We start from the raw sequence: 24,991 nt of genomic DNA on the forward strand, positions 1-24,991 counted from the left end.
ATCTTTGTCATTTACACATCGTGATATGTTAGACACAAATCCATCAGGAAATTTCACTGATTTCAAATACTTACAAAACGAAATTCGTTCCCATTAGTTAATGTGTATGTTGCATGTAATTTTACAAATCTCTTATCGACCTGTATCAAGTATAAGTCCTTTCTTATCTTCAAATCTTGTAAGTCTAATCAAGCGTTTGTTGTATCGCTTGTCTTTCCTTCAATATTTAACAATGTGCCCACCAAATTGTCGCATATGTTTTTTTCAATATGCATTATATCCAATTTATGTCGTAACAATAGTCTGGACCAATATGGAAGTTGGAAAAAAAAATACTTTTCTTGGTCCAGTTTAGAATTCGTTTTCTTTTTTTATCTTGCTTCGATGGATGTATGCTAACCACAAAAAAGTTTAACGTATTTATTTGTTGTAAGATCTCTTCTCCATACATTACGACTGAAGGAAGTCTACATTCAACTTTTTCATCATGTTGCCTACTTCGATGCCAATTATGATTCTCTGGAAGATAACATCGATGTCCCATAAATGATATTTTCCCTCTTATCTCGAAGGACGAATTATCTTCTTTGCATATTGGACATGCTTGATAACCTTTTGTACTCCACCCAGATAGGTCACCATACGCAGGGAACTTATTAATCATCCATAATAAGGTAGCATATAGTTGAAAAAACCCACCAGTAACATAAGTTTGCACACCAATTGTCCATAACTCTTTCAACTCTTCAATTAACGGCTGCAAGTAAACATCAATTTCCTTTCCAGAAGATTTTGAACCAGGTATGAGTAAAGACATGAAGAAATTTGTTTCCTTCATGCATTTCCAAGGGGGCAAATTATAAGGAATTATCACCACAGGCCACATACTATAAGAAGTACTCATATTTCCAAACGGATTGAACCCATCTGAAGCTAATCCCAAACGAACATTTTGGGGATCTTAAGCGAAATGAAGAAATCCACAATCAAAATTTTTCCACCCCTCTGCATCAGCTGGATGTCGCAATACATCCTTCGTTTCAACTCGCTTATCTTTATGCCATCTCATGTCAGAAGCACCTTCTTTTGATGCAAACAATCATTTTAATCTCGGTATCAATGGAAAATGATGCAATCATTTTAATCTCAGAAGCACCTTATGTGGTATTTTTTTACCCTTGCCATCATTAACTTTGTACCAAGACTCACCACAAATGGGGTATTATTGTAAATCTACAAACTCTTTCCAATACAATACACAATCATATTTACACGCATGAATAGACTCATAACCTAGGCCTAAATCACACAATTTTCGCTTGCCTTCATAAAAGAAAGTAGGTATAGCGGTGCCAGCTGGAAATGCTGCTTTTAACAATTCCAGCAACATGTCAAACGATTTGTTACTCTAACTGTTGAGAACTTTGATATGCATCAACTTCACTAAAAAGTTCAAGGACGAAAATTGCGAACAACCAAGGTATAATTCATTACATGCTTCGGTCATTAAATCCTCGTGGTATCACTTTCTTAACCATTAGAGGACATTTCATTCTCAATCCTTTCTTCATTTGCATTTTCGTTTTCAATTGAACTTGTAAATCGTTTATAAGATTCAACATCTCATTTTCTTTGACAATATTACCCTCTATACTATCTACTTCAACATTCTGTATTGAATAAGTTGTATGACTTTCAAAACCTCTAGATAAGTTTACTAGCTCTCCATGATATATCCATTCACAGTATGAGGGAGATATTCTATATGTTAATAGATGTCATTCCACAATATCTATTTTTTCTCAAATTGAATTCATACTATTCTTGCATGGACATCTTATTCGTCCGGAATCATTAACATGAAACTTCGCCATATCTAAAAACTGGGATACTCCTTCTCTATACTCCACTGATAACTTATTCCTTAGTTTAATCCATTATTTATTCATCCTTAAAAATAAATCTTTTCTAGCCAACTTGTAATCCAAAACAATAACCTGGATTAGAGGACAAAGTATAAAGTCTTTATTAAGCATAAATTTTGATTAATTTAATACAAAATTCCAAGTTTGTTCGGAGAATTTAAAACTTTAAATAATTTATAATAGGTGATTTGACTTTTTTTGTCCCTAATGTTATTGATTTTTTCCCCTAAACTAAGTCCAAAATTAAGTAAATTATAACATCCATAATCCAAAAAATTGCATAAATTATAACATCCATAATCCAAAAAATTGCATAAATTATAACATCCATAATCCACAATTCACAATAATCCACTAAATTATAGAAATTGTCACATCTATTAATGTAAATTAAGCAATCCATAACCTTAAGAATTAAAAGAAAAAAACTCAATCAACAATAACATCCACAATCCATGACTTAAATTAAAAACAATGCTAATTAAAAACAATCCACAATAACATCCACAATAAAAAAAAAAAAAAAAACCCTCAATCCACGATAACATGTTATAAATTAAAAATAATGATTTAAATTAATATACAAAATAAGAGAAAATAAAGGGACAAGATTACCGGCGGGCGGCAGTTGCTTGAAGGAGATGCACGTGGGGCGGCTTGAAGAAGACACGTGGCGGTGGAGATGCATGCGGGGGAGGGAGAGGTGGGGGAGAGGGATCGGCGGCAAAGGAGATTAGTGGAGGAGAGCGCGTGGCGGGGAAGAGAGAAAAAAGTGGGCGGTGGCGGGTTAGGTTAAAGTTGGGGAAAAGAATAGGGAAAATGAAGAAGAAGGGATCTGGTTTTTACTAGATCCCATCTCCCGATGTCGTCCGACAGGCATCGGGAGAACCGTAGGAACTCCCGACGATTCTTTACGGCGACGAAACTCCCGACGATGTTTTACTTCGTTGGGAGACACCCTCTCTCCCAACGACCGATTTAGGAATCGGGGGAGCTCATTTTTCTTGTAGTGTCTTATGCTCTTTCTAATCTTCATCTCAGCGTTTTATGTGTGTGCAATGTTTTAGAAGAAGAAGAAATAAAGCTCGTTGCAGGGACTCCCACGCACGAGCAGAAACCATGGGCAAACATGAGACAATTTTTTTAATATGCTTTATTCGATCTTATTTAAGGCCCGTCATCAATTCAATTAAAAGTATAGACTGACTCGATCGATCTATTTAGATTTTGAAGTTTCAATAATTAGTAAATAAATTGAGTTTCCATTTCTTTATCGAGTATATCAATCATTCAATTTTATCTATCGCTGTCTTGGATTGGAATTGATATATATATATATATAATATGAACTCTGAAAATTGTCGATGAGAAAGTCAAAATGTCGATTCATACAAGAATTGACTTTGGAAGCAATAATTAGCGATAGGATAAGAAAGGGCAAGGGGATAAAAAAGGGCAAGCATAAAATTAAATGAAAAAAAACCAAAGTAGAAGAAACATGGGGGGAGAAGTCGTAGCACATGAACCAGATATTGACTTTCATCTGATTTTGATCCTACAAAATATGATTAACTCTCTGCCTTTGTAGTAATAGCTCTGGAAAATCTGTCTGGATTAAATAGTTTCAATTATAATTGTTTTGAGTTTTATAAATTTTGATAAATTTAGTTGTTACTTACGATCATATTATGTTCAGTTGATGGGTCATTTATTTTGAAATTCAAACACATGAATGATATATGTTGGAATTTTGTATTTATTTTCTATATAATTTATGGTTTTTATCTAATGGAATATTGATGAGGACAGACAGATTTTAATTGAATTTAGGGGGAGAGATCTTTGTAAAAGATTCAAATACTATTAATTTTACAACTTTTGGCTTAAGTCAAATTTATAGTTTCCATGAGGATTCATTATTTAGGTCAATCCATTTGCATTCAACCTTTAACCAAACTTTGCATTGATAACTTCCTATACAAGCACATTGAGTGTATGTTTGTATGTTTTATTTTTCCTAATTATTATGTTCTTTTCCTAATTTGAGATGTTTGTAGGAGTTCAAAACTAATTGGAGGAAGGAGACGATACAGGTTTTAGTTTGTCCAGACACTAGAAATGGTTATATAGGAGCAAAATTATATACATTTTCCTTGTTAATATGTACATTTTCCTTATGTCTCGAAATGGTTGCCATTTACTTTTTCCTTAATTTCTTAGGACTTTGTAGGTTGTTGATCAAAGGGCTTTTGGGGAAGATTTTTAGGCATTATAAGAGAACTGAAGCATGGATTTTGCAAGATAAAAGGGAGTTTGAAGTTAAGACTTTGTTAAGGTAAGAACATGTCCCCTTAACCTTATTGTTTTTGTTGAAGTTGATCTATATATTTTCTTGGAGGTACTGTTTAAACTTAATTTTTTTTTGTTTTAATATTCTTTTCTTTTTGTTTGTAGATTTCAAGGAATTGAAGATAACATCCTATGAGGCTTTGACTTTGGAATTACCTAAGTGTGTTGTAGTACTTGGAGGAAGGTGTAGTGTTTCTTTCTTATTATTACGTATGCTCTATGTTTTATGATTAAGGATCATAACTCGTTTTTTGTTATTAAGTATATTGTGTCCAAATGAGTTTTATTCACTTTTGGGAGAGATAGTTTGTAACTTTTAAATTATTCATGAGATTGTTAATGTTGTTATATAGAATTGTAATTTTGGAATTATTCATATAACTTTTAGTTTAATAATGTTGTAGACTATATTTGTGAATATATATTATTTGTTTATATGGTTGTCAAGATTGGAAATGTGTGTTGCTTATTTGTTAGCTAGGTTGGTGGAAAGTTTTGGTTGTTTGAAGAAGCTTAAATAGTTCGATATATGTGTGGTTTGTTTACTTGGTTAATAAAATGATCATCCTCTATATTATAATTGAACTTCAAAACAATAGCAATTATATAGGTAATTTATAATAGTACAATTTTTTTTTTTTTTAAAAAAAAAACAAGCTTGACAAGCAAAATGTATCAAGTATTCATTAAGATATCAGTTTTTTGGTGTCAAGAAGAAATTACACACTACAAAAAAAACATGTCTATTGTGGCGGTCTTTTTGCAAATATATTGCAAGACTAGCCTATCACAACAGTTTCTAACAACATATTTACTAGCCGCTGCAATGTATGGCAACGTTTCATTTACAACAGTTATGCAATTGTTGTAATCTATATACAATTTCAACAATTGTCAATAAAGAGTATTGCTACAAAATGTCTATCACAGCGCTTCAGTTCCAACATTTGTAGTAGCTGCTTTAATAGAGTATATTCCAATACTTATATTACAACGTTTTGGATAATGTAGCAATTGTATAACACCACTACAACAGTATTAATAAAAACATATAATAAAAGTGCTGCATTTATGCATATTGCAATGGTCTATTAGCAATGATATAGAAAATGATGCAAGCTTATATGCAAATGCAGCAATTCTCTATGAATATTTATAAACTGTTGCAATAAAGTAAATTGCAACAATTAATTTGCAACACATGTTACTTGTTAAAATGCAATTTACGAGAAATATTGAGTACTAAGTTTATCTTAAATTCAATAATTTATTCCGTCTACTTCTACTCAATCATGTGTAAAATGTACCTACTAAATGTAACTTAATACACATTAAAAATGTCATAGTCAATGCTACATTTTAGGTATTAAAAAAAAAAGAGAGAGAGAAACATACTATCCAATAAAGTTCAACCAGGATCATGGCTCTGATACCACTTGATAAAGATAAGACCCCTCAAACTATCTCCACAATTGTATGATATTGTCCATTTTAGGCATAAACCCTTATGACTTTGTTTTTTGTTTCACCCCAAAAAAGTCTATTACCAATGGAGATAGTCATCCTCACTTATATACCCATAATCCTCCTATTATCTAATCAATGTGGGGCTTTGGTCACATTCCCAACAATTTAAAATCAATGTATGGTAGAGACCCAAGTAGGTTTTGAGTCTAGTTTCCTTTGGTTCTTAATTAAGATTCAAAATGTTATACTTTTACCCATGAAATTTGAATTTAATTTTCATTTGGACTTAAAAAAATTACATTTAGTCCCCAAGTTTCAAAATGTATTAATTAATTTTAACAATGATGAAATACTAGGTAAAAACTAATTTAATCATTATTAATTCAATTCTTTTAAATTCATCAATCAACATTAACAACAAGACCCAAAAGTGAGTATTTAATGAAAGATCAAAGTAAAAGTATAAATCTTGAAACCTAAAGATTACATGGAAACAAAACTAAAAACTTATGGATAAAATTAGTTGTTACATTTTAAAACGAAAAGAACAAGTGAAATTTTATAAACTCAAAATTCACAGGTAAAAGTATAACCGTTAAAATTAGAATCCAAATAAAAACTAGAATCAAATCTATGGATAAAAAAGAAAATAGTATTTGTTTATGTATAGTTAGATATGCAAAAGCAAATCTAAAGAAGGGTTAGGTACGCCCTCAAATGAATACTTTGGTGTGTATGTGTGTATATATATATATATTATCATAGTTTGCCAATAGTATCAAGATGCTATCTTTATTTCATTGGCTAGTGAAGCAGAAAAAATAGTTCCTTTTTTCTTATTCCAAGGTCAGAATCTTTGTTGATACATATATATTTCTTAATTTTAATTTTTTCTATTTTAATTTCATTTTTATATATATTCACATATTATTTTTAATTTATTTTTTAAAAACGCATATTATTCTCTTAATTATAAATGTTCTAATATATATCTAGATATATTATTCTTTTTAATTCATTTTTAATTTTGGAATCTCTACCATATCAAATGTAGTAGTGGTTGGAGTAATAAGTCATTTTCATTACTTCTTGACTTATTATGTAATGCATTTTTTGATGGAAATAAGTTACCTAAGACATTTTATGAAATAAAAAAATTATTAATAAATTAGGGCTTGGTTATGATCAAATTCATGCATGTCCTAATGATTGCATGTTGTATTGGAAAGAAAAATCTAAAGACCAATCATGCATGACATGCGGTATCTCAAGATGGATTATTTATTTCCTGAATTTTGTTGCTTCATAGTCTGAGATGATGTTGAAGGAGTTATTGCTGACATATACTTAATATAGAAGTAGAGAAGAATATTAATTGTAACGACCCGACTTCCTAGGACTTAAGTTAGGCCGTTACTAAATACATGCATGCATGGAACTTAAAACGACACTTGGTTATGGTTAAATAAATGCTAATTAAATAAGGTAGTATCTCAAGATGGATTATTTATTTCCTGAATTTCGTTGCTTCATAATCTGAGATCATGTTGAAGGAGTTATTGCTGACATATACTTAATATAGAAGTAGAGGAGAATATTAACGGTAACGACCCGACCCCCTAGGACTTAAATTAGGCCGTTACTAAATACATGCATGCATGGAACTCAAAACAATACTTGGTTATGGTTAAATAAATGCTAATTAAATAAGGTAAGTTCAAAAGACTTTTATTAAATTCAAATACTAAATCAATAGTAGGGTACCCATAAATCATAAAGGATAATAAATAAGTCTGAAAAACGATTCTTAAATGTAAGTTTTAAATATCAAAACTAAAAATTAAGAGAAACATGAAAAGAACTCTAAATCTCATGATGCGGAAGCGTAAAAACTAGTCCCAGTGGCTCGATCACGAGTTCCGCTTGTCCATCGTCGATGTATCTCTACCCTTACCTGAAACAACAACATGAGAAAGAATGAGTATAAAATACTCAGTAAGTAACCCCACTACTGGGGCCAGGCTGGGCATCTATGTTCTCTAGATACCCACCTCTGGTGAAACATATAAACTGCTCTAGTCCTCATAGGACTCATACATGCATGAAAAACTTATTTCTATCCTACTGTAGTTAAGTATGTCCACTACCTCTAGTAAGTCCTGTAGGACCCGCAACCTCTGGTGAATCTCGAAGGAAACACAATCTCTTACATATGCATGGTTATGCATACACCTTGTTCGTATACACATAACCCACTTAATGTGTACCTCTTTCGTACACATGGTTACGTATACACATAACCCACTGAATATGTACCTCTTTCGTACATCTAGTTATGTATACACTTCTTTCGTATACACATAACCCACTGAGTATGTACCTCTTTTGTACACCCCGAATCCTCTCTATAAAGGTATGGATGTGTACCTCTTTCGTACACATGTTTAGGCATACACCTCTTTCGTATACACATAACCTACTGAGTATGTACCTCTTTCGTACACCCTAGTACCCTCTAGGTATGTATCACTTTTATACACACCAGCCCTAGTACATCTCTTTCCTGTACTAGCGCCTTTGGACATGCATCACTTTCATGCAGTCACATAATCTGGAAAGGAAAAGAGATTGCATCTAATTTCATATTACATATAACATTCACCTAATCATGAATCCTCTAAAATCTCCTGATCAAGGTCAGGCTAGTTAACCTCAACATACGTAATTAATCTAGTATTAATGGATCCACTCTAGTACATCACTTTCATGCACTAACTCATGTAACAATCAAACATTTGAAATTTCATAATACATCATATAACTTACGTACTTTCATAATAAATCACATCAATAAGCACATCAAAAAAATGCTCCAACGTTCACCTAACTTTAAGACATTTCTGTAGTGGTGTCATTTAACTCATAATTTAGGGTCATGTTCAATCGTCCTTTTAATATATTTCATAAAATTCTAAATCATGCTCATACATTAACGTGCTTCAGTCATACTATTACATGCTCATATATCTTTTCTAAACAGTCTATTAAATCTCAGAACAGTCAAAATTATCCTTGTAACTAGTCTTACAATCCTCAATGTCAACAGATCAAATACAACCATATGGAATCACATACCATCTCATGCTAGCATTCAAGTGTCTATGTGCATAAATAAATAATTCAGATCTCGTACCAAAACATACTTTGATCATATTATACTATCAGTCTATCATGCTATCATCTTGCTATAACATTCATTTATCATGCTAGCATACATCTAATGTCTGGCCCGTGGGCAGTTCCAGTAGTAAGATTACTTACCTCTAATCGCAAACTCTAGAAACTAGAAGCTCAACCTCTTCCTTGCCTAATGGAACCTTGAATCAAACAAACATGCAAAACAACTTTAATCCTTGTTGGTTGTTGTTCAAAATTTGGAGCCATTAAGAAGTGGGTAACTCAAATCTAAGTCTCAAGCATTGTGGCCATTGAAGTTGTATGTTGCGGCGTCAGAGGACATTGGTTAGAGATCGTGGGCATTGTCGTTGTTCATTGGAATGAGAAAACGAACAGATGGGAGGTGGGGTTTGACTTTTTATTAAAAAAAAAAAAACAACAATAATAATAATAATAAAACAAAAAAAAAGAAAATAAATATAATTACATTTAATTCCTTTCCGTTTCAAAATAAAATTAATTTCTGCCATTAATTTTCAAATTGAATAATTTCACGCCAACAATTAAATTCACACTTACACTTGAAGTCCAAAATTCCAAAAATGTCCTTCAACTAATAACAATTACTAAAATTCCAAATAATAAAGTTATTGAAATTACATTATTACTAAAAAAATGTGCGGGATGTTACATTAACAATGAGAATAATGATTAGAACTTTTAAGTTATGTAAGCTGTTTTTTTATTATTTTATTTCAATATCTTCGTTTTTTTTTTCATTGTTAAAGTTAAGGTACTTATATTGTGTTTTATTTTATTCAGGTGTAAAATGCATCATTCCAAATGCCTTCGTCGTAGAGTGGTCATAATATCTTGTTCTGGAGTAAGCACAGAGAGTCAACCTCCATTGAAATCTAGTCATGATCAAGAGGATATTAATAATGATACATAAATTAACTTGACTGTTAATGAAGATGTTGATGTGGAAGGTATGTATAAATGTGTTTTAGAATAAAAATGCAATCTATACATTGTTTATCATACTCTTTTTTTTCCTTAGAAAAACAATAGATTCATCTAGGATATGTAGAACACGTGGTAAGACACGCATGTCGACGTGTGGAACTTACCTGAGGGTCATAAGGTAGTTGTTGAATTTAATAGCTCAGGCCAACCTATAAAGAGCTATATTAGGAAAATTTTTTGAGAACAATTGGAAGAAATTGTCAACTTTTTCTTTTGAATTATGATGACTGGAAAAAAGTACCAAAAATATACAAAGATGAAATTTCGGGTTTTTTTCCAGGTGCGCAAGAAAAACATTTTGATATAATATTGTGCATCTATATATTACAATTTCTGATTTCATTTACTTTTTACTAGTCAAAGTTTACACTTGGTGAAAAACATAAGAAATGATGTTTATCATCATTGTCGAGAAAGTTGGAAGGTTATAAATGCAATTTAGGAGGGCAATATGTGACCAAATATCACAATGAGGATCAGTGTCTACGACATAAGCCAAATAATATCCCAAGAGATCAGTGGGCTGGTTTAGTACCTTTTTGGTATTCTATTGAAAAAATGATAATTCTTTTACTTCAAGTTCAAGTTAGCAATTAGTAGTTTTTCATGAAACTAACTTTTTTCATCTGTTGTAAATTATATGACAGAAACAAAGTGCTGGAAGTACGAAAATAAGAAGAAAACAAAAGTTCACTCATTCATGTGGTAGAAAAAGTTTACTTGCAAAGCAAATGAGATGGTAAACATATTTTCTTTCTTACAAAATTATTTATATTTAACATTATTAATAAGTTCTTATATCATGATAGAAAGAAGCACTCAAACAAGATCCGATAATGGTTGAATTGTTCATATCGTCTCATACGCAAAAAGATACACTTTTAAATGATGAGTCTATTGCATTAATTGTATGTTTATCAATAAACTTATATTTTTTGTTTATTTTATTTTTAAATATTATTAATTAAATTTGATAGGAGAAATTGCAAGATCATATTAATCAAAATCAAAATAGCACTATAGGTGATCTTTTTTTAAATGGAATTTTTGCTCAAATTATGGGTCAAGAGCATTCAGGACCTATTCGTAGGATTGAGATTCACAATGAGCCTAATATGCAAAATGTAGATGAAAGCTCTAGACTTTCACTTGTTGAGTCACATATAGCTTAGATATTTTCAATTTTGAGGTGAAATGGATCCATTGAAGCTAGTAATACAAGTAGAACTCGTACATATACTATTCCAATATAGGTAAAAAATTTATTTATGCATTAAAGTTTTATTATATCTGAATTAAAATTAGTTATTATTATTATTTCAACTATCAATAATCTAGAGTAAGTAGTGCAACTTCATATACTCTTTTGTTTATTATGTTAGGATCTTGAAGATAACACATACAGAAATGATACATAAAGTGTATGAAGCTAAAGCGACCACTTTTATGATACATATAGTATCTCAATTTAGTTGCAAGTTAGTTCTACTTAGTTTGCTTTACTTACTTCATGTTTTTTTTTTACTATGTAGACTTGCAAAAAAATTATTTGTTTTGAATACTTTAGTCGAATTTTTATATATTTTAGTGTTTGATTTTTTTAAAAAAACTTTATGCATATTGTGTTTTAGATTCAATTTGAAATCATTTGTACATTCTGGAAGTTCTAATTAATTATCTATCCATCCATTTAGTATTACATAAAAAATCATTGAAGTAACAAAATAATTATAAAAGCATTAACAAACATTTGATAAGAATTGTTGCGAAATACATATCAAAGTGTTACAATAATAAGCTAATTACGGCTTTATTAAAGATTATATTGAAGCAGTTATTCTTTTTTATTACTGCGGTTCTAAATGTTGCTACTATTAGTCTTGTAGTAGTTTAAATTGTTCTAATATGTTGAGAAAAATTGTTGCATAAACTTGTAACAATTTTTAAATTGTTCCAATAGGACACATATTATTGATGTTACTAAAGGCTATATTGAAGCAGATTTTTGTTGTAATTGCCACATATTAACTAATTTCTACTATTAATCTTGTAGCATTTTAAAGTCACTACAACAAGTAAAGGAAAACCGTTGCAATATTTTGTAATGTATTTATAAATTGTTGCAATAGAATTCTAGTACCGTCGTTGTTATTAAAGCAGATATTGAAGCGGTTTTTCATTCAATTCCAATTATTCAAAATGTGTTGCTATTTCCCGTGCAATAGTTTAAAGAATGTTGCAATAAGTTGCTTTGGACCGCTGCTATTGAATGCATTATTGCAATTGTTTTGACTTTTGATTCCAACAGTTTTAAAAATCGTTGCGATTAAGCTCTCAACACCGTATTTCCAAGCACTTTCAAAATTGTTGCGGTATCGGTTCCAACGGTTGTAAACTGCTGCTAAAGGTCATATAAACTACTGTAATAAGTAGTTTTTCTTGTAGTGATATTTGACAAGAAAAAACTATCAAGTTATGAAAACCTTGATCTATAATAAATGTTAAGAATTTAAATACTTGATACTTAAAATAAGTTAACATATCTCATATATTTGACAATTATAACATATCAAGTAAATTACAACTTGACGCTTTTAGACAGTAAAAAATTTTCTCTTATTCTTGACACGAGATTACTTGATGTTTTTAAAAATGTCAAGTAACACCATTACTTGACTGCAAAAAAAGTCAAGTAATACAGTTTTTGTAGCACCATTTCGCAGTCCGATCTTATACAAACTCTTTATATAGATACCCCGCTCACATGTCTCTACATGAACAATTAGGATCAAATTATTTATAACACTTTACAACAATTATAGCAATTCCAAAGTGGGTCGTATCCATAGTGTTATTAGGATAAGACACTAAACCTTATCCATATACTACATACCATTTAGGTTATTCCTTAAACATGATCTACATGTATGTCAGTCACATACATGTTTAAGTTACATAAAATAACTTTGGAATTTAATTTATTAGATTGAGTTAATGTACAAACAAACTAATCTTTATTTTATTAATAACAATTTGTTTATACAAGTTTACAAACTATGAGAACAAAAAGATTTAGAACACCGATCCCAACATTTAGGTCATGTGTCATAGGGAAAACTCTCATATTTACGTTTTTGACAATTGTCATAAGAGAAACAATAATACTCGTTGTAGCCAAGGTTTAACATATCGATGTCGACAGAAATATCGAGATCTAATTTTACAGAAATTTCAATAGAAATATCGATAAGATACCTATTCCGATAGATATTTCTAGAAAAATTATAAAAATAAAAAGATAAAAGAAATTAATTAGTAAATAAACATTTTATAATTTTAAAACACATTAAGATGTCTTTTATTTATACTATGTTTGCATTAGTGACATTTTTTTTTTGCTTATTTTTATGTTTCATGGGTTTTTTCTACTATATAATAGAAATATCGATTCACCTTTCATGTTGATATCAAACCCATGGAAACATTGAAATGTCGACGAAAATATCAACGTATCAATAGAAATTTAATATTGTTGTTTTAGCCGAATGATAAAGGTACAAAATGAGAGTTGAAGGAATAGGGAGGGAGGGGAGGGGGAGAGGAAAACATGTAAGAGTTAGATTCACGAGGTTTTAACTTTACGAAAATTTTGATTCGGTGAATACTTTTGGAAAAATTACACAAATTAAAAATTTTAAAAAAAAATAAATTTAATGAGTAAATAAATATTTTATAATTTTAAAATCGATTAATATGTCTATTATTTACATCATATTTACATTAGTAATATTTTTTTAATGTTTTATGGATTTTTCTACGATACAAAGGAAATATCGATTCATCATTCAAGTCGATATTGAACTAATGGAAATGTAAAAATATCGATGAAAATATTAACATGTCAATGGAAATTTAATACTATGAAGTGAGAAAGAAAATAAAATATGAAATTAAAAATGATTATAAAATCTTATCTTGAAAATCTAGGTCAAATAATATTTTAAACTAATCTTTTAGGTCAATCTATTAATTTTTAATTACGATTTAAATTTTAAATTGACACAAATCTGAAAATTGAGAATTTGTAAATATATATATATTAATTAGTTTAGTAGCTGTGATATATTAATGATTTTGTGTAAAGTGAAATGCAATATGGATAGGTTAATTAGATTTTTAGGCTTAAATTTTATTTTAATTAGATAAAAGGGGTACTTTTCAACTTATTTAAGTAAATAAGGTTGATTTTTTGTCTTTGTCCAAAATTTGAAATATTTTATTATTTTTTTCATTTAAAAGAAAGGGATCTGAATGCTTATGTTGTGCGTCACAAAAGTGAGTTGTCAACTCACTTTGTTTTTTTAAATTCATTAGAAAAAAAAAAAGTCTAAAAGTGTCTGTTGAATAGACGCATTTAGTGGCGTAAGAAAAGTGAGTTGTCAACTCACTCTGAATACGTCCGTTAAACAGATGCATTCCGACAGTTGACCGCCTCGTCGACCGTTCCACCTTTATTTCTTTTTTTTTTTTCTTTTTCCCCTTCATTTCTAACTTAAAACCCCTAAACAAACTTCACTTCTTCATCTTCTTCCTTTACAAATAACAAACACCCGAATCCTATCTTTTTCCTTTCATTTCTTCACCTTCTTCCTTTATTTTCAAATACCGATCATTTCCTGCCTTCATTTTCTAACACCCAAGAATCAAACTTCCATCTTCATATTTTCTTCCCATTTCAAATTTAACGGTCATCGCAATTTCCACCTTCATATTATTAATTTGTTTCAGTCTAGTATTTTATTTGGTAAGTTAATATATTTTTGTTATTTAACATAAAATTAAGTTTTTTTAATCTTTACTGATTTTTTTAATGTTTATTTTGTTTACAGCGGATATTACATCGAAGAAAAGTACTACAAACCATCATTCAAAGTTTATTTGGTAAGGTACAATATTTTTCTTTTAATAAGTTGATATATTTTTTATAGTGGGTTAATTTCGTTTGTATTGATTCTCATAATTTTTTTTATATTGGTTTAATTTCATAGATTTTCATAAGAGGGAATTACATGTGATTAATATTGTGTTATATGTTCGGGTTAACTATTAAAAATAGGTTTTTAGACTTCTAAATGATTCTAGAATTTTTTTAAAAAATCACTAAGATCTAATAAATTCAAAATCAAATGTACAATGATCTAATAAATTCAAAATCAAATGTACTAACGGGTTAATTGGAAAAATAAGGTACTTTACAAAGATAATTAGATAAAAAAAACACTTTTAAAAATATTTAGATAAATATAACATTATTTTTGTTCATATTGAAATGATTAGCTTTGAAAGAGAAAAATTTTACATTTGAAATCATTAATATTTTATTTTCCTCTTATTTTTTAGCATCATACATAAGAGAAAAATAATAAAAATCATATTTTTCATATCTTTTAGCATCACACGTAAAATAAGAGATTTTTTTACAAGAAAAAAATCACATTTTCTCCATACTTTTAGTAAAAATAATCTAACTCAAAATTTTAAAAGTCAAAATTTATCTTTAATTCACGTTCAAAGAAAAAATCTAATGTTATCTAAAAATCTATCCTTCACATCAAATATCTATCCATATCTATCACATGTAAAAGAAAAAGGTTTGCAATTAGGAGCATAATCAAACATCTTTTTTCATTTTGCCAAAATTTTAAAATTTATTAGTAGTTTTAAATGTAAATATAAAATTTAAATTTTATTTTTGTTGTGGAGTGGTATCACCCAGATCGTGTGATGCGTCAATTTAGGATGTTGCAACAAATTCCTCAACCTTGCAAAGACGCCCGACTCCATTCGCACGATCTAAGGGGCAGGCATGAGCGAGACTGGATTGCATATTTGGCTCCTCAAATTTTAACCTGGAAAAATCATCAAAGTTTGATTGTTAATGGACCTCCCTGTGAGCAGGGCGATACATAACGAAAGTAGGAGCATCATATTATTTGTTGGTGTGAGTTTATTGTTTACAAGGATTGTTTGATTTTATTTCTTAATTGCATACCAAAATAAATTTTAAAATTGCTAACTTGTTATTCAATTCTTTTTTGGGCCGAGCTTCCAAATTTGACATTATCTGCTAAAAGAGTCTTGCGTAGACTCACCTCTATATATCGAGTACGATATTTCGATGGTGACGTTCCAATGGAAGAACAAGGTGATCCAGCAAGATATCAGGATGTTCCTATTCGACCTAATGTTCGGAATGAATATTCAGTAACCCCACTCGATCATTTTACACATACTTCCATGATGTCCTCTCCCTCAACATTTGAATTTTTTTCAAAAACCCTAAGTACACTAAGTATGGAAGAAGGACAAATTTCACATGTCCATCCAGATGTCCATGACCAGTACGTGGCATACCGACATCATGGTGAGGATATACACTTTACAGAGGAAAGTCAACCATCAAGTGTAAGAGGTCATGGCAATCGTGGACACCATGTGACTTAACATGATCAATCTAGGCATAATAGAAGATCTTCTTCTAGTCGTGAATAAAGAAAATTGTACATGTAATTAAATTTATTAATGAAATTCAAATACGAAAATGCACTTGCAGTCTACAACACATCCTAAAGAACCTTGAATATTATTTACAATAGTCGAAAGTTAATATCTATATTTTTACATAAGTTTCTAACAACTTTAAACAAAAACAATAATTTAAAATTAAACTAATTGAATACTATTAAAATTAATATTGAGTATATCAAATGAATTATAGAAATTTCTTAATCTCAACCTAACATTATTGTTTATACTGTTAAAAAATTAGTAATATTACTATTAAAATAAAAAAACAAGATTAGTGAGATAGTTGATTTTAGGTAACAATGATTTAGAATTAAAAAAAAAAAAAAAGAAATATTATTAACCGTAAAAAAACATAAGTAATGAAAAAGTTGATTTTAGGGCAGTTAAACGAATAAAAAAAATAAAAACAAAAAATATTTTTTTCTATCCAAATTATATGCTTCTCTTGGAGAGACGCATTCTTATTTATTTATTTGTTTGTTTTTTAATGTATGCGCCTTTCAACAGACGCATTCAAGTCCAAAAAAAATAATAAAATATTTCAGAATACGTCTCTTTAAGGGAAGCATTCGAATAAAGACAAAAAATCAACCCCATTTACTTAAATAAGTTGAAAAGTATCCCTTTTATCTAATTAAAATAAAATTTAACCCTAAAAATCTAATTAAACCCAGCATGGAACAAGTCCTGAATTTTGTAAATAAATGAAGGATGGAGTGGCAAATACGTAAATTTGTACCAGAGTTGGAGCCTTTCGGATTCGGACCCCTCCCGCCCTCTCTGCTTCCAGTGTCAGTCAAAAGAAAAGAGAGAAAAAAAAAATGTGTAATTAGGCCGACAAAATCAGAGCCTTTTTTCCAACATCTGTCCCTGTTTCCCTTTCCTGCTCTCTCCCCCTCAACTTTCCAACCTCAGACCCCTTTTCGTAATTCCACACCCTTACCCCCTTTCTTTACCTCCTTTTTCTAAACCCTAAAATAAAATCTTATTCACCTCTCTTCTATATATACACTCCATTCTTCCCCACCCTCTCTCTCAACTTCTTTTCAACTCCACCGGTAATTAAACCTTCAACTATATGTTTCATTTTTTACCTACAAATTAACATTACCTTATATATTATTATTATTATACCAACAAATTAAATCTTATCTTTAATTATTAATTCCCACTAATTTCCTAAAGTATTATTTTTTTTTTTATTTTACTGTAATTATGGGATGCAGGGTGTAGAAGGGGCTTCATTTCCACACGACCCTTTCATGACTCTTTTCTTCTTCATGCTCGCCTAAGGTCATCCAGATCTCCACCCTCTTTTTTCCTTAATAATTACTCAACATTATTGCTTATGTAGTTTTTGTTCATGCTAATTCAATTTCAAACTTTGCTTTATTTTTTTACTCCACTTTTTTACTTATAAACCTCATCTTCAAAATTGTTTACCGTCAACATTACTGTGTGTTTTTTTCTCTCTATTTGATTTGGCTTATACATTTTTTGAAATTAGCCTATCAAAATTAGGCTTGTCTAGTGTGTAGCTAAGTATTTTGATCAGGACAGTACTAAAATTTCATATTTTTCATGGACCTTTTTACCTTTTTTTTTAGTTTGAGATGGGTGAAATGGATATTTCCATAATATTTTTATAAGTTTCAATAAATGTAAAAAAGAAAAATCGACGGTCACCAATATGAGTATAATATAAATAATAATGCATTTTAACTTATTTAGAAAAACAATCAATTCTTTTTATATAATATTTTTAGAAATATCTATTGACCTTCACATTTTAATATATTTTCATCAATAATTTTCGTAAAAGTGAGACATCCATTATTTTATTTTATTTTTGTTAATTTCAACCTTTTAAATTTTGTCACCATATTAAATTTTGAACAATATCGTTTTTTTTTTTACTCCACCCATCTTTATATAGTTCATTTCAATGAAAAAGGGAGAAATTTATGTTATTCGAATGGGACTATAGATATAATCAATAATATAAATAAATATTTTTATATAAATAAATATTTTTTTTAGTAAACTTTACGTTTAACTAATAAATATTTAATTTAAAATATTACGGATAGAAATAGGATTGGCTTATCGTTTTCTTTAATCAAGATAGAAAATATTTTTACATAAAATATAATGATTAGATGTAGTCTCATTTTATTTATACGGTAAGAAAATATAAACAAAAATTCAATTAAACAATTCTTTATTGGTGAATGGCCCAAATTACTAAAATTATGTTCAAATGTATCTGTAGTTTGATGAATAGTTTAATATTATTCTTTAAAATTTTAATTTTTGAAAAAGAAAAAGAAAGTTTAAAATTGGGCGTTTTATATATGGGTAATCACAGGGGCTTGGAAAGATGAGCTAAAGCTTGAAGAAACTGAAAGCTGATCGGTGGAACCAAAACCCTGAGAGCTGCTTCTACTGCTACTTCTAATTAATTCTCATGGGGAAGAGAACACCCAAAAGTTGTCTTTTCTTCTTTCTCTTTCTCTCTCTCTCTCTGGTGAACCAACATTCATCCGCTCTGCAACAACACGACCTCCATGAAACCCACCTTCTTTTATCCTTCAAAGCTTCCATTTCCAAACACCCATCAACCTCTCTCTCCAACTGGAATCCTTCTCTTCCCACCTGCCATTGGAATGGCGTCACATGCAACAACCCCACCATCTCTAATTTCACTAAAATCACTGCCATTAACCTCTCTGCTCACAACATCACCGGCACACTTTCCGATTCCCTTTTCCGACTACCCTACATCCAAACTCTCGATCTCTCCGACAATCAATTCGTCGGAGAACTCCCCCCGACTATGTTCACTGTCGCCTCTTCTTCGCTTCTGCATTTGAACTTGAGCAATAATAATTTCACCGGCCCACTTCCCACCGGCGGCGTCTTTGGGCTTCAAACATTAGACCTATCCAATAACATGATTTGGGGTTCGATTCCTGAAGATATCGGATTGTTCTGTGATCTTCAGTTTCTCGATCTGGGTGGGAATGGTTTAATAGGGGAGATTCCGAATTCGGTTGCGAATCTCACTTCATTGGAGTTCTTAACGTTCGCGTCTAATAAATTGAGTGGAGAAATTCCGAGGGAATTGGGAGGAATGAAGAGGTTGAAGTGGATTTATTTGGGTTACAATAATCTTTCAGGGGAAATTCCTGAAGAAATTGGTCATTTGGGTTCTTTGAATCATCTTGATCTTGTGTACAACAAGCTAACAGGGAAAATTCCAGAGTCTTTTGGGAATCTCACTCGACTTCAATATCTGTTCCTTTACCAAAATGGTCTCACAGGTACAATTCCTTCTTCGATTTTCAGTCTCGTGAATCTGATTTCTCTTGATATAAGCGACAATTCTCTCTCGGGGGAGATTCCGGAGCTTGTAATTCAATTGCAGAATTTGGAGATTTTGCATCTGTTTGGAAATAATTTCACGGGAAAAATTCCGGGAGCTTTGGCTTCTCTGCCTCGGCTGCAGATTCTTCAGTTGTGGTCCAATGGATTTTCCGGCGAAATTCCAGAATTACTTGGAAGACGAAACAATCTCACCATTCTCGATGTTTCAACTAATTTTCTTACAGGAAAAATCCCAGATGGGCTCTGTGATTCTAAACGTCTCTTTAAGCTCATCCTCTTCTCCAACTCTCTCATTGGCGAAATCCCACAGAGTCTCTGTTCTTGTCAGAGTTTACGGCGTGTTCGGCTCCAAAACAACCGCCTCTCCGGCGAATTATCTCCAAAAATATTCACGAAGCTACCACTTTTGTACTTTTTGGATATCTCCAACAACCAATTTTCCGGCCGAATCGACGGCAACAAATGGGATTTGCCGTCTCTCCAGATGATGAGTTTAGCGAGAAACAAAATTTCAGGGAACTTGCCGGAATTCATAAGAAACGACAAAATCGAGAGTTTGGATTTCTCAGCGAATGAATTTTCAGGTTCCATTCCGGAGAATATCGGAAACTTATCGGAGCTAATGGAACTTAACTTAAGCAACAACAATCTCGCAGGTGGAATCCCAAGTGAAATATCTTCATGTAAGAAACTCGTGAGTTTAGACTTAAGCCACAATCAACTAAGCGGCGAACTCCCAGTAATTCTCACTCAAATTCCCGTTCTTGGCTTCCTTGATTTATCAGAAAACAAATTCACTGGCGAAATCCCACCAGTCTTCGGCCGAATTCCATCGCTCGTTCAGATAAATATTTCTCACAATCACTTACACGGAGCATTACCAGCAACAGGAGCATTTTTGGGTATAAACGCAAGCGCAGTAGCCGGAAATGATCTTTGCAGTAGCCATATAATAAGTACGAACAAATTACCGTCATGCAAAAAGCGTCGTTATAACAACTTATGGTGGTTTATGATAGTATTGGGCGTGGGTGCGTTGTTGATTGGGACAGGAGTGTTGATTACAATACGACGTCGGAAAGAGGCAAAAAGAGCCGTAGTAGAAAACAATGACGGAATATGGGAGGTAAAATTCTTTGATTCTGCAGCGGCGAAATTAGTGACGGTGGAGGCGATCATATCGCAGTCGTCGTCGTCGGAGATTCAATTTGTGGTGGAGAAAGACGTGGAGAAATGGAGAGTGGAAGGGAGTTTTTGGAGTGAGGTTGAGGAATTAGGAAGGCTTAGGCACCCAAATGTTGTGAGATTGTTGGGCACGTGCCGGTCTGAGAAAGCTGGGTACTTGGTTCGTGAGTATGTGCAAGGGGTAATTTTGAGTGAAATGGTTGGGAGTTTAAGCTGGGAACGACGTCGTAATATCGGTGTCGGAATTGCCAGGGCTTTGGAGTATTTGCACCGGCGGTGTTCTCCGGGAGTTATTGCGTCAAATTTGTTGCCGGGGAAGATGATCGTGGATGAGAAATACCAACCACGGCTCGTTATTGGATTATCCAAGACCAACATTTCTCCCTACTATTTGGCCCCCGGTACGTATAATTCTACGGATTTCATTTTCATTCACTTTAAATTAGTCTTAACATGTTATTATATAGTCTCTAATCGTTTTATTACAATATATTAAAATTTTATTTAGTTTTTTATTTTTAAAAATTAAACGTCAAATTTTACTTCTATAGTTCTATTCATTGCTTTTTTTTTTCTTTTTTATCTGCATTTTTAGACTGTTTCCAAAATCAAATTCAAAGTTTAGAAATTTCAAAAAAATAGTTCTTAAAAGTTATTTTTATCTTTAGAATTTCATTAGGAATTCAAATGATTGGAATGGTTCAAAAAGTGAAAAAGTAAATGGTTATAGTTTTTAGTTTCTTTATTTTTCTAAAATGGTACTTCTTTTCTTAAAATAAAAAAAATACCTCTTCTCTTAAAAAAAAAAAAAAAATACTTCTTTTCTTCATATTACTTTACAATAGTTGTAAAAAAAAAAAAAATTGAATCATTGACCAAATTTTAAAAATAAAAACAAGTTTTTTAAAATTATTTTTTTAATTTTCAAAACAAGTTCACTTCAATTTTGACAACTTTTTGAGAAAGTAGACAATACAAAACAAAAGAAATTTATGAAAATAGTATTTATAAATATACTTAAAAAAAAAATAAACTAAGATCTCGTTTGGTAACCATTTTGTTAAGCCTATTTTCTCTCATTTTCTTACAATAATTTAGAAAGTAATTTGCATCTTTCTTAAGTACAAGAATAAAATCCAAAGCTAAATTCTAAAAGCAAAAACAAAATTTTAAAAACAATTTTTTTTTTAGTTTTCAAATTTTTGTTTGGTTTAAAAATATATATAGAAATTAGATAAAGAAAGAAATCTAGAGGTGGAAGGGTCGTGTTTATAGGCTTAACAAAAATTAAAAATAAAATTGAATAGTTACCGAATAGGTTATAAATAATTATCAAATATCATCTATATATATTTTTGGACTAGTTATATTGTCTAATAAATTTTCATTCTCCATTATATAGCACATCTTAATTTGTAACTGACATGGCAGGCAAGATTGTATTATTTAAAAACTTCATACCACTAATATGAAACACAAAACTAAAACTAAAAAGTTTTATTTAAAGGCCAACGCAAATATACTTTAATGGTAATTAATGTATACTTTTTCTTCAAATTTTCGTATTTTCACATTCGTCCTATTAAAAACAAGTTTTAATTTAATGGTTTAAATAAATCCCTTAAGTAATTAGTTTAACATCTATGTGATAGGCTAATTAGTTACATCTATTCTCAAAGCTACCTAATGATAGTGTTTAACATAATTGCCACATAATAATTAATAATAGTATTTGATTAAAAAAATAATTAAAGCAAAAGTGAGTTTAGTTAAATGGTAATTGACATATTCAATCTCCCATTCTCATAGTTATACTAAAAAAAAAAATACAAAATTAAATGTTAGAATTAAATAAATAAATCTTACAGAGGACTGATTGAAAAGCTTTAGTTAAATATAGTCCGAATGGATCAAAGTTGTATTTAAGATTTAATTGAATTAATTAAATGAAAATAAATATAATATGAATTTGTCCATCAAATTTGAGAATTTGGAGGAACATATATAAACATAATCCATGCACATGCAGAATCAATAATTTATATGCACGTATAACGCCGAGAAAGCTACTACTGTCTACTTATATGTTTGTGTTGATTAAAAATGTGACAGAGGTTAATGAAAGTAGAGACATAACGGAGAAAAGTAATGTATATAGTTTGGGAGTCATTCTCATCCAATTGGTTACCGGAAAAGGACCCGTTGATCCGGAGAAGACTGTCCACCGGCAGAACCTGGTGGAATGGGCACGCTACTGCTACTCCAATTGCCATATCGACACGTGGATTGATGGCACGATGACCCCCACCGCAGCCGCCGACCTGAACCAGATCGTGGGGTTTATGAATTTAGCACTCAACTGCACCGCCGCCGACCCCATGGCGAGGCTGTCCTCACACCATGCTTACAAAGCCATACTCTCTCTTTCTCGGACCACTTGCTCCTCTAAACTGTGCTCCTCGTAGTCTGTCTTTTTTTATCCTTTTTTTTAAAAAAAAAATTTTGGAATTTCCCTTTTTGTTTCTTTTTGTTTTTTTTTTTTTTTTTCGTTTTAAGTATCAGGTATTTTTACAAATATTGTGACCCAAGAAGTTAATGTTTTTTTTTGGTTATGTAGTATGCTTTTTAACCTATATAGTGAAAGAGTGTGTAAAGTAAAACTGTAGATATGTTATAATGTCAATGTTATCCCCTAATTATATATGAGCTATGATTGCATTCGAGTCGTTTCATTTCGAAGAAAGTCAAGAGCTTGGAATATATCTTTACTCAAGGGATCGTTTGGATCGCATATATTATTTTATAGATATGAATATTAAACGTTTAAAATTTAAATATTTGGGATGATTAATGTTTGTGTTTGGATATACATAATAATTAATGTATAGAAGTTAAAAGAAGGTTGTCTTTAAATATAAAAAAAATGAACCAAAATATTTACAAAATACGATAAAATTTTAAAACTACCAATGATAGATGTTAATAGACACTGATAGATTTCTATCATTGACATTGATAGACATTGATAGAAGTGTATCAGTGTCTATCAATGTCTATCATTGATAGTTGTAAATTTTTATTATATCTTATAAATATTTTCAACAGTTTTATCATTTGAAATAATTTTCCTTAAAAGAATGTGTTCGATTTACCAATTTTGTATATAAAAATCAAAATTAAACAATTACTTAATAAAATGTAAGAAATCGAACATGTAATGTAGTCGTAATTATTATTATATTGATTAATTATTTAATCAATTAAAATATCTTTAAATGAATATTTTTAAATTAAATATTATTTCATTAGAATATTAGTAATTAACAGTAAGCTTTTATATTAAATAGTTAAGATTACATAAAATATCAATGGTATTGTATTAGTTGAAATTTATAAAGTCTAAATAATATATTTATATTTAATAATTGAATAATTAATAGTAATAATTAATTATGAAAAAGTGCTAGGGTGACTCGCTACTCGATATACGAATGTTAAACTGAAAACACTGACAACAACTGTAACAACAAAAATACCAACAACAAGTAAACAAGTAAAGACACAATAGTTGGTAACCTAGTTCGTTGATAAAAACTTACTTATGGGGGGCAGAAAACCCAGGAAAGATAATCTACTAATATTAAAGAGTTCAACAATTTACAATGTACATAGTACTTATCTATAATACATCAACTAATACAATGGCTCACATAGAGCTTAACTCACATTGCACCTAGGTTCCTCCTAGATATGAGACTCCCTCTCATCTAAACTTATGCTTCTCATAAGTATGTTAATGTTAGCATGTGACACTTCGGCACCTGATAGTGTGTGAGACTCTTCTAGACTTCATTATCCTTCTCTTGGATTAGTGAACTCCCTTAACC

At 30.6% G+C, this 24,991-nt stretch overlaps 1 protein-coding gene across 1 annotated transcript; it reads left to right on the plus strand.

Annotated features, from left to right (window-relative positions):
* Nucleotides 1–17,573: 17,573 nt before the first annotated feature.
* LOC120087306 (Leucine-rich receptor-like protein kinase family protein) lies at nucleotides 17,574–23,836 on the plus strand. Its single transcript, XM_039044261.2, has 4 exons — nucleotides 17,574–17,590; nucleotides 17,759–17,825; nucleotides 18,901–21,505; nucleotides 23,217–23,836. Exons 3-4 carry the CDS (start codon nucleotides 19,000–19,002, stop codon nucleotides 23,567–23,569), a joined length of 2,859 nt encoding a protein of 952 aa, XP_038900189.1. The 5' UTR covers nucleotides 17,574–17,590; nucleotides 17,759–17,825; nucleotides 18,901–18,999; the 3' UTR covers nucleotides 23,570–23,836.
* The last annotated feature ends 1,155 nt before the right edge of the window (nucleotides 23,837–24,991 follow it).

Source organism: Benincasa hispida, chromosome 9, assembly GCF_027475165.1.
Source record: "Benincasa hispida cultivar pf3 chromosome 9, pf3_genome.v1.1, whole genome shotgun sequence".
Taxonomy (NCBI): Eukaryota; Viridiplantae; Streptophyta; class Magnoliopsida; order Cucurbitales; family Cucurbitaceae; genus Benincasa; species Benincasa hispida.

What these genes read in the sequence shown, in the direction of transcription:
- LOC120087306 (XM_039044261.2), top strand. Translation starts at nt 19,000, where the DNA reads ATGGGGAAGAGAACACCCAAAAGTTGTCTTTTCTTCTTTCTCTTTCTC. An exon ending in TCCCTACTATTTGGCCCCCG is followed by an intron (nt 21,506 to 23,216) that starts GTACGTATAATT and finishes AAAATGTGACAG; the next exon opens with AGGTTAATGAAAGTAGAGAC.